The sequence below is a fragment of the Polyergus mexicanus genome, unplaced genomic scaffold, assembly GCF_030449975.1.
Source record: "Polyergus mexicanus isolate NDT 795.1 unplaced genomic scaffold, iyPolMexi1.0 SCAF_47, whole genome shotgun sequence".
Classification (NCBI taxonomy): Eukaryota; Metazoa; Arthropoda; class Insecta; order Hymenoptera; family Formicidae; genus Polyergus; species Polyergus mexicanus.
The window spans coordinates 86,426-97,500 of NW_027223367.1; the positions used below are offsets into that span (position 1 = coordinate 86,426).

General features: G+C 42.9%; 2 protein-coding genes across 2 annotated transcripts in view; one reads left to right on the plus strand and one right to left on the minus strand.

Moving 5' to 3' along the window:
- The first annotated feature begins 5,618 nt into the window (after positions 1-5,618).
- Positions 5,619-6,521, plus strand: LOC138943846 (tropomyosin-like). Its single transcript, XM_070314781.1, has one exon. The coding sequence runs from the start codon at positions 5,619-5,621 to the stop codon at positions 6,519-6,521; it is 903 nt and encodes a 300-aa protein (XP_070170882.1).
- A 2,344-nt stretch (positions 6,522-8,865) lies between these two features.
- Positions 8,866-11,075, minus strand: part of LOC138943847 (uncharacterized) — a 3,182-nt gene continuing 972 nt past the window's right edge. Inside the window, exons 2-4 of the mRNA XM_070314782.1 lie at positions 10,908-11,075; positions 10,429-10,823; positions 8,866-10,122 (exon numbers count right to left, since the gene is read on the minus strand). The exon at positions 10,908-11,075 is cut by the window's right edge and continues 365 nt beyond it. Of these exons, the coding sequence (XP_070170883.1) occupies positions 8,866-10,122; positions 10,429-10,823; positions 10,908-11,075 (1,820 nt within the window). The remainder of the gene's footprint in view (positions 10,123-10,428; positions 10,824-10,907) is intronic.

Consider the following 11,075-nt stretch of genomic DNA (forward strand, 5'->3'; position numbering starts at 1 on the left):
TCTTCATATTTTTTCGAGTATCATTGCGCTTACACGATTCTGCGCACGACGTTAGTGAGCGGATTGTATTCTACCACTCGATCGTGAATAATAAGACAGTAAGCTGTGGTATTAGAGGGGATGTTTTCCTTGCAGTCGAACTCTATGCGAACGTCCACAGTGGCGCTCTTAATCGACTCGTTCTGTCGAGAACAGTCGATGACTACGAGTGGGCCGTGAATTAAAAATTTATCTAGATTTAAGAGCGTTTCGTCGTTTTCGCATCCGTAGTACGTTTTTCGAAATTTCGAATACATATCGTATAATACGGCGATTTTATGTTTATCGAAATCTAAATTCATGTCATCGTAAGGATAAAAATCGGAATTAAGATATAGTTTGACATTAGTTAGTTTACAATTGTCGAATAAAGAAGGCTCCTCAGACAGAACGTTCTTCTTTCCAGATTGTAACGCGAAGATAACGTATCGCGGTTTCTCGAGTTGTGTTGCCGCTTTGACGGCCCACGAGTGTTTGGTCGTGCTCTGTAAAAGCGGAAACTCGTAAAGATCCCATGAGCGAAAAGCGACGCTCAAATATCGTCCACTATCTAACGTGCGCAATAATCTTAATTTATTAACATCATTTAATACTATATGAGGCATTCGCCATTGTATTTTTAACAAAACGATTTTAGGTTCTTGTGTTTCGCGCGATATAACGCAATTGTTATCGTTGCGCGCTCGTATTAAAATAAGCTCGTGTCGCGCGTTGATCACAACGCGCTTGTAATCTTCGCAAAAACCTAATAGCACGTTAAGAGGTACGCAAAAATTAAAATCACCAATTGACGAATGAGTTGTTGCTAATAAGTCCCATCCAGCGTTTTTTAATATTTTACTTCTTTCGACTGTCAGCGACGCGTAATTTTTAATCGTACTCGTTATTCCAACGTTTCTGTTTCGATCGATCTCTACACCATCGAGCTCGTAGCGAATTTCCTCGAACATAAACGCCGCGCAATTGTTTACTAATCTCGTTACCGATGCAATTTCCTCTTGCGCGCTTGATGCTTCCTTCGACTCGAGTCTGCCCTCAATGTAGATAAAACTGTCGCAAGGTAACGTATACAAATCCTGCTGTTGTATAGGAATTCGTATCTCATCGCTATTTCCGAACGTAGTATTGGCGTAAGGATTGTACGTGTGAGTTTCGATCTTAACGATGCGATCGTCGAAGATCGGCTCCCCGCTGATACTTAGAATGTCGCACATTTCGCTTTTTACGAAAAAGCGGTTCTCGGCACGACAAAACCCAAAGAGCGCAGAAAAGTCTCGTTGGCGACGGTTAGTCTTCCTCCCTTTTTTCTTCTCTTTTCCGCGTTTAGAGATGACGCGACAGTGATAATAGGTGCGTTTCTCGCGTTCGATCCGTTCACTACGAGCATCGCGCGCTTCTCTACCGTTTTCGTCGCACGTGTAGACGAATCGTAATTTCTTCGCCGCGAAAATCGATCAATTTTCCGTTTTGGTCCACAACACGCACATTTATATCGGTAATGGTCCGTGCGATGATCGGAAGGTAAATGATCTGCGTTGGAATCTCCGACACTTTATATCCAGGTGGAACGTTAGGCGCGAATTCGTGTATAGTATGCGCGGATTTGTCGTTATGATACGCTCCTGTTGTAACGTTGCACTCTATTCGAATAAGGTTAATGGCCATAATATTTATTGGTTTATCGGATGCATACCATTTATTCGGTTGTAATACACGAGACGAGAAACCTAGGAGCGAACCGATATTATCGGGTTTTGTAAAATTTACTCGATATGCGCATTTAATTTCGCTTCTCATAGTGTTATCGTTACCGCGAAGCATTATAGAATTTTCACTTTTATCGCCATTCTCATTGTCTTCGAAATAATCGTCATCAACATCGTATATGTAATCGTCATCGTTCGTTTCCGGTTTTTCATTTTCGCGTTCTCGTTCCTCCTCTCTCGCTCGTCGTTTATGACGAATCGCCGCTCTTAGATACGCGTTTATAGCGCTTAATTCGTAAGATCCTATTGGAATCGCGATAATCTCGTCATTATTATCGAAGTAAAATTTATTATTCGTGGAATTTATATTCGGTATTGTATTATAAGTTTCAAAATTGGTTAAACCTAATTCGTAATCGTCGTCGTTTAAATCGAGAGGCGGAAAATAACTCGCCGCGAGAATACTGCTTCGTCCGGAAAGAGTGAGAGTCAGCGACATGATTGGCGAGAGCGATCAAATTGCGTTCAATTGACGAATAACGGTTGATATTATAGTCGACGCTTCCTCCAATCGACTTCTCGGAGAAATCGAAGACTCAATTGTCCGCAAATATTTTGATCGCGCGTCTGCTCAGAGCGACGATTGTATCGAATGTTCGCGTCGCGTCCGAGATAATGCGCGAGTTCGCGCGGAAAACGAAGATCGCCGAAACCGTCGTAGTAAATTGCGTCGTCCCCCTTTTTCGCGTACGCCACCCAATGAGTACCCGGTCCGGATGCGTCGTCTAAATTCACAATGCCGCTCTCATCGCGGCGCGCTTGCGACGGAAGTGCGTTGCGCATAAACACACCTCTAAAATGAGGTACGCGCGAGAGTATTGCTGCGCGATTTAATTGTTCGTTTGTCGTTGCTCCGATGGATGGGAGAATTTCTAGCGTCTGTTTACGCGAAGTTTTTTTTTAGCTCTTCTTCTTGTTGAAGACACGCCACTCCCACGTTTGTATGGTGCGAGATATAAACCGCGACCTTCCATTGCGCGATCATGGCGCTGCAACTCTTCCAGTTGTCGTCGCGCTGCTTTGCGATCGTTCACCGCTTTCGCGATTCCCGCCGCTCCCCCGGCTAAAGAACCGAGAGCTCCCAATAATGGTAGTAGGGGTAAAAAGCCGCCGCGTTTCGCTATCGGAAGCGTTCTTTTTCTCGTAGCGATTATTCTCCTTTTGTTCTTTTTTCTTTTGATTTTCGTTGTACCCATTCCAAGTTTGGTCTTCGATTTCATAGCCATCCATACAGCCGCTGCGGCTGCTTTCTCGCCGAGAGTCGAATCTTTAGCCGCGACGCGTTCGCGCGCTTTTTTGGCGAGCGCGTGGTCAGCGACGTGTCGATCAGCGAGCTCGCCGCTCTGCGAGTACGCGATATCGTGCTCGCGACAAGCTGCATCCAGAGGATTGACACCTCGATCGCCTCGCGCGAGTCGTTTCGCAAGACGAGTACCCGGCCCGCAAAATTGATATCCAGGTATATGTAGTTCGAAAGGGAGCGCGTTTATCGCTCTATTCAATAAGCCAGCGCCATGACTCACACCGTACTGCTGTTTCGCGAATTGCATTCGCTGCAATCTTTAACAAGCGGCGCCGGACCGTCGATGTGTGTTCGTTGCCAAGGGCGATTATAATGCTCTAGACATCGACGGTAGCGCCGCACCTCCGGATCCACTTTTATATATTCAGGCAATTTTTCCCACAATCGTTCTACGTAACGACCGAAATGCTTTAGTAAAACTATTTTCGGAATATAACGCAATTGATCGGTGGTGAAATCGAGAATATCGTCGCCATCTATTAGTAAAATAAACATCTCGATTCACCGCGCGCAATTCGCTACTGCGCGATTGATGGCGATCTATTCGTATATAAATAAAAAGGTCTCGCCCTGCCTTACGCGAGTGTACCGCGCACGCGCGCAGCAAGAGGAATGCGCTTCGTACGGCAACCGATCGCGATAAAGGTGACGAACCTCGATAATAAAACGCGACCATCGAAAAAACGCGTAGACACGGTCGTCTATTACCGAGCGCTATTCGCTGCGTCATTTGCGGGCCTTCTAGTTGCGGCAAAACAAACGCATTAATAAGTTTGTTGGAGAGTCCGCATGGCGTACGTTTCGAGAACGTTTATGTTTACTCAAAGTCGTTGCAACAGCCTAAATATCAATATTTAGAAAATTTATTAACACCAATGGAAGATATAGGTTATTTCACATTTTCTAATAACTTTGACGTTATTTCACCCAGCGAAGCTCTCCCGAATTCGATATTCGTGTTCGACGATGTAGCATGTGACAAACAAAATACTATCAGGGAATATTTCGCTATGGGTCGACATTCGAACGTCGATTGCTTCTATCTGTGCCAAACGTATGCTAAAATACCGAAACATTTGATTCGAGATAACGCTAATCTGTTAATTCTTTTTAAACAGGATGGTACTAATTTACGTCACGCATACAACGATCACGTGAACACGGATATGTCGTACGAAAATTTTCACGCGCTATGTCGCGCGTGTTGGCGATATAAATATGGTTTCTTAGTGATCGACAAAGATAGCGCGCTCCGCGCTGGTAGATACAGACGAGGATTTAACGACTTCATTGTACCGTAGAGCGATCAGTTGTCGCGAATACGTCGAACGCATCGATCGCTCTCTCGCGAGTTAGAAGAAGTTGCAATGGCCTCGACAAATATTGGTGAACGCGAAAAGACAGCAAAAGAGATAGCTAAAACGCGCGCATCGATTCGTAAAAAACACAGAGCATTGAAGACCGGAAAAAAGGAAAGCGAGATCGCGATAGAGAGTCGTTTCAAACCAATCGTCGAACCGCTGCGGCGCATCGCTAATCGCGCCGAGCGAGACGAGATAGAGCGAAACGAAATTAAGCGCGAAACGATAAAACAAGACGCGATCGACGTTTCACCTTCGACGAGTATCGAGGAAAAATGGAAGGACGAAGCATTAACCCCCGTTTGGAAAAAACCTAAAGCGAAACAAATACGCGCTCGACGACGATTGAACGCCGTTTCTACTCCATTAAACGAATCTTCCGTCGAAAGAGATCCATTCGCGCGAAACGAAACCGAAGAATATGAAACGTTCGAATCCGAGAGTCTCGAATCGCCCTCGATGCTCGAAATACCCGTTAAACAAATTTCGCGAATTTCTCAAGATCGCGAAATATCGCACGGTCGACTAGGACCGTTAGGGCGAAAATATATGGGAACTCTTCTCGGCGGAGAAGCGCCGAACGAGATTGATCACGTTTACGGAGTTTACATCGGCGAGAAAGGTGCGATGCTCGGCGATAAGCGATTTGACGTAGACGCGAATGATTCCATATTTATAGATGAGATTAAATATGTCGGTACTCCCGGTTTGTATGAATTAATTTTTATGAAAATTCCTAATAGTCTCATATATACAGAAAAAGATAAATTAACATACAGAAGTATATTGTTAACAACGAACGCTCATAGACGTGATCATGACGCTAAAAAATCTGTCTTAGGAAATAAAGGATATAAATACAAATTTATTATCGCTCCGCTTATTCACAACAGCGGCGCGAAAAAAACAGGCGCGGGTCGCGTATCGTCGACTATGCGTGTCACGAACAATAAAATCGATTACGTCCATTGGGACGATCCAAACGAATTAGTGGATCGTCTGCGATTGTTAGACGCTTCGCGTCGAGCCGGCAACAACGCTCACGAAAACGAGATTCTATCGATAATCGAGGAGCTTCGCGAAACAGGAGCGATCGTATAAATTGAACTGTCGCGTGAATGACCGTCACAGTCGTACGCGGAATTCGCGATGTCCGTGAGCAAATTTGGCTCGCCTTTAAAAAATCGAAGCTACGACGCGAGAACCGGAAGACTACGTCCGGCTATCGAGTCTCTGCGAAATTACGTACGCGATAACGCGCTGTGTCTAAGCTCTTCCATCGAGTACGACGCGAGAGAGCGTAAGATAAAACGCTTGGCTCAACCTGAGGAGGACGCCGATGCGACAAGCAAAAGCTACGTCGAGGGAATCACATCGCAATTGAGAAAAGACGCGAACGAGGCGGGACAAGGCGTCATTCTACTGTTTACGAGACTCGCTCAGCTCGATAGCGCTTTAGGTAAACGAATAAACGTCGCGGAGAGTTTCGTTTCCGAGATAAAAACGCGCGATGACGTTCTAAGTAAACGAATAGACGCTGTAGAAAATTCCATTTCGAGAATAGAAACGAGCGCTAACGCTCTAGATAAACGAATCGATGTTTTAGATAAACGAATCAAAGGTTTAAACGATCAAATCGAGATTGCGAAAAAAAATATATCACTCAACGCGGCGGAGTCCTCGACGAGAAACGCGAGTGATTATAAAGTAATGTTAAATCAAGGTAAAGCAATACGGGAACTAAGTCAAAAATCGCGTATCGCGGCGAATTCCGCGGTGAAATCCGAGACGAAGATACGAGAATTGGAAAATTCAACGTCACGATTGAAGAGAGACGCGGACGAGCTATCAAGAAAAGTAAGAGAACTAGCAAGAATTAGCGGGAGCGGCGAACCGCTCGAAAGAAAGATTAGCGGGAGCGGCGAACCGCTCGAAAGAGAGATTAGCGGGAACGACGATCCGCTCGAAAGAAAGATTAGCGGGAGCGGCGAACCGCTTGAAAAAGAGATTCAATTCAACGTTATTCTCGAGAGAAAGAAAAAAGAACTATGAGCGTTAAAAAACGAAGACTAGTCGAGGAATTGCACGCTCCCGCGAGAAGAAACTTCTCGCGTCGTCGCGTTGCGGTGCGCGGGTACGACGACCTATGGCAAGCGGATGTGGTCGAGATGCGTCCTTACGCGAGACTCAACAAAGGCCACAACTACATACTCACCGTTATCGACGTATTAAGCAAATACGCATGGGCTGTACCGCTTAAGAGTAAAAGCGCGAACGAGGTTACTCGAACGTTATCTAAAATAATACGAGACTCTAAGAGATGTCCGAAAAATCTACAAACCGATAAAGGAAAAGAATTTTACAATGCCGATATGCGAAATTTCGCGAAGAAGCACGAAGTAAATCATTATTCGACATATTCGGTGATGAAAGCGTCGATAGTCGAACGATTTAATCGTACGCTCAAAAATTCTATGTGGAAGTACTTCACGCTAAATGGAACGTACAAGTGGATCGACGAATTACCACGACTCGTCGAGGAATATAACACGCGAAAACATCGCACTATAAATATGAGACCTGTCGACGTAACTCCAAAAATTGCCGATAAGCTTTTAAATACTGTATACAGCAATATAAAAATCGCGGCTCCGGCGAAATTCAAAGTAGCCGATCCGGTACGCATCAGTAAATTTAAGACGATTTTCGAGAAAGGCTTCACACCCAACTGGACTACAGAGATTTTTCGAATAACTAAGATACAACGGATTAATCCCGTAACGTATCTATTAAAGGATTCGCGCGGCGAGCCGATCGCTGGAGGATTCTACGAGCACGAATTGTTGCGCGTTGGCGATCCCGACGTGTATCTCGTAGAAAAGGTGCTGCGTCGAAAGGGTGACAAGATTTACGTGAAATGGTTAGGAATGGACGAATCGCACAATTCTTGGATAAATAAAACAGCTGTATTATGATAAAAATGTATTTTTATTAAATAAAACTACATATTATATATTATACATATTATACATATTATACATATTATACATATTATGCAAAATTGTAGACATGTTAAAACTAAAATAATCGTATAATTATAAAACAAAAAAATCTTAGAAAAAATTGTAGACATGTTAAAACTAAAATAATCGTATAATTATAACAAAGAAAATCTTAGAAAAAATTGTAGACGTTAAAACTAAAATAATCGTATAATTATAAAACAAAGAAAAAAATAATAACACAATACAATTAAAATTAAGACTTGCGAAAATCGATTAACCGTTTAAATAATCGATTAGAGTGATTACCATTATTAATCTTTAAATCGTATAATTATAAAACAATCGTAATTTTGTACGAGTTCTCTCTTGCGCTCCATATAAATTCTTTCTCGCGCCGCTACGCGGCCGCCACATCCTGCGTTCTCTCTTTTGCGCTTTATGCGAACTCTTTTTTATATTTTATATATATTCTTCATCGCATTCTTAAGCGAACGTCGTATCTCGCGGTAATTTTATTCTCGCGGTGGCTTTATTCTCGCGTTGCTCTATATATAACGCTTTCAAGAATATAATAAAGAGTCATGGAAATCATCGATCTGCCCAATTCGCGGCAAATCTCGACTCGATTTATGGCAAATTCTCGCATTCTGTCTCGTTTGCATGTAGCATAATATATGTTCGATGCCAATGAAATAGAACGCGAATTTGCCAAATCGAGTCGAGATTTGCCAAGACTTGGACAGAATGGTGGTTTCCACGACTTTTACATCGCAAAAACACAAAAAGTTCGTTTTTTGGCGTTATATACGAATTTTTTCGCGTTCTATACGAGTTCTCTCTCGCACCGCTACGCGGCCGCCGTATCCTGCGTTCTCTCTTTCACACTTTATACGTACTCTTTCTCGCGCTTTGTATACATTCTTTATTACGTCACTATGATAATACTAAAACTCGCATTAACATCTTTTTCACATTATTCTATATAAAACACTTCCGAGAGCATAATAGAAAGATCGTGAAAATGTACGATCAGTCTTATTTATAATAGATTTTATACAATATCTATTACAATATCTATTATATATAAGACTGATCGAACATTTTCACGATTTTTTATTAAAATCTATTATAAATAAAACCGATTTATTTTTATTATTTTATTAAAATCTATTACAATAAATTATATTCAAATTATATTCAAATTATATTATTCGCGCAAATTTGTTCTTCGAAACGATTCGTAGAACGTCTACCGATGTTTTTTCGACGCAACCGTGAATTATATCGAAAATACAATGGTAATATATTATTTATAAAATATGTTTATACTAACAATAAACTACTAACTAAAGTTTAAATGTTTTAAGAAACGTATAGTATTTTTTCGCTCCCTACAACGGTATTTTATAATGTCCCCACGGTAACGTATCCGTAGTTCCCGATATCGTGTATCGTTTGTCATCGTGCGGACTGAGCGCGATCTTCAATTCCGATACTGTATACATCTCATGTAACTCGGATCTTATACAAAACTGCTCGCGCTTCATCTCGATCCCCTGTCGAAGACAGCGCGCGTAATCGTCAAACGTTATCGTTCTCGCGACAACGCCGCTCTTAACACCCTTGATTCTTTTCGTATCGCTTTTACCGGCGACTCGCAACGCGTACATTTTCGCTCTGAGTCCAATAAATTCGGTCATAATCGCGCCAGCGTTCTCATCCTTCATCGCACCGGGTATTTTTTTATTAGCGAGAGGCATTCCATACGCATTACCCATTGCGTAATCGCTCGTATCGAATTTGTCGATATCGCGTTTCATATTCTCGTATATGTCCTCGCACTCGACGCGATAAATGAGACTATCCGTATCGGTGTACATTATTTTACACTTATCTCGATACAATGGTAACATGTTCTCGTAGTGAAATTCGTATAAACGAATCTTAGATATATCGAGAATACACATACCTACATAAATCGGTTTATTAAACTTAACCTCGAGTTTACGCAATTCTACAGCTACGAGATCCTCCGCGAAAACGCTTCTACTGTGAAAATTCGGCTTCGCGATCATCGCTTCCGCGCCGTATCGCCCGTCCCATCGAGTCACGAGTCGAACATTCGAATGATTGCGTACGTTCTCCATAGTTTTGCCAAACACGGCATTATTCATTAATTTGTATAGATTTTTCTCAAACTCGTTTTTCGCGTTAATTCGTAATCGTGTATTCAGTTCGATGTATTCGCGCAACCATGAAGATTGCGCGAATCGCAATATTTTGTGTATTTTCGTAATGCGTAATCCGTGTCTAACGCACTGCTGCAAATTGCGATAATATATTACGTAACGGTTCTTATCGTACAGTGTGGCGAGAAGCTTCTCGTCTCGTTTTCCGGGCGGCTTATCGCGCGTCGGGCAAAATGGCAAGTCAGCGTGAGAATCGTGAAGGTTGGACGGATATGCAAGGTCGACCTCTAGAATATAACCGATAGGCGAGTCCGATGTCACGGACATTAAGTCGACGCTCGTAACGTTATCGACGCATAGAAAATTTTCGTAAGGCAACGATTGACACATCGCCCATCCATACAAATTATTTACATCGAAATACATGAGATACGACGATGGTTCCGAAGGATCGTATGACTGTAAATATTTGTTATTAGCGCGCGCGTATCTGTTGGAACATTGACTTAGCCCGCCGCGTATTCCGCGTTCCACGAACATCACCATATCAATGTCGGTTAATAATTCGAATCGCACACTCGTATACTTTAACATAGCGTCCCACGTGTATCCCGGTAACGTGTAATAATACGCGGGATCTAAATTATAACTTCTCATACACGCGTCACGAAAATTTTCGAAAACATCGGCCAATAGAAGAACGTCGGTCTTTAAATACAAATCGCTATAATCGCCTAACGTTTCGACGCGAAATCGCTCCCAGACTCTTATCGCGCGCGCGTAATCACTCTCAGATATCGCGTCACCGGTTAGCGAACTGTAAAAAGCCTCGCGCGGCGGTAGACGAGTCTCTAACAATTTATCTACATCGTCGACATACTCGTACGGAAATACACCCTTTCGCGCGAGAAGCTCGAAATCGGCGTCGCTAAGATCGGAAAATTCCGAACGCGCGATCCTCAATTCGCTTTTGTCTAGATACGACGCCAATTTCTCGAGACTCGCGCTTAGAAATTTGAAAGAATCCACGAAACGCAATTTCAAGCGTTTTCCGAACCTTCCCTCGTCCCACGCATCTTCGACGTTCTTCGTGAAAGAGATATACGTTTCTTTCGTTATCGGCAATATTTCCACGCTGCCGGGAAAAGCGTTAGCTACATCTTTAATGATAAAATGCGCGTCGTAACCCGATAAATTGTGAAAAAATATGGGAATTACGTAAGTATCCTTATAATTTAAATTACAATTCGAATGCGCCGGACCTCTGTACCGTCCAGTCAGATGACAGTGATCGCGCACGCGAGCGTCTCCCAATTCGAACGGTTTCTCGCATATGCTGCAGCGCGTCGCGTTTATGAATCTCTCCCATTCATCCGATGTAAGATTCGTCATAGGAGCATCGATATCGAGAA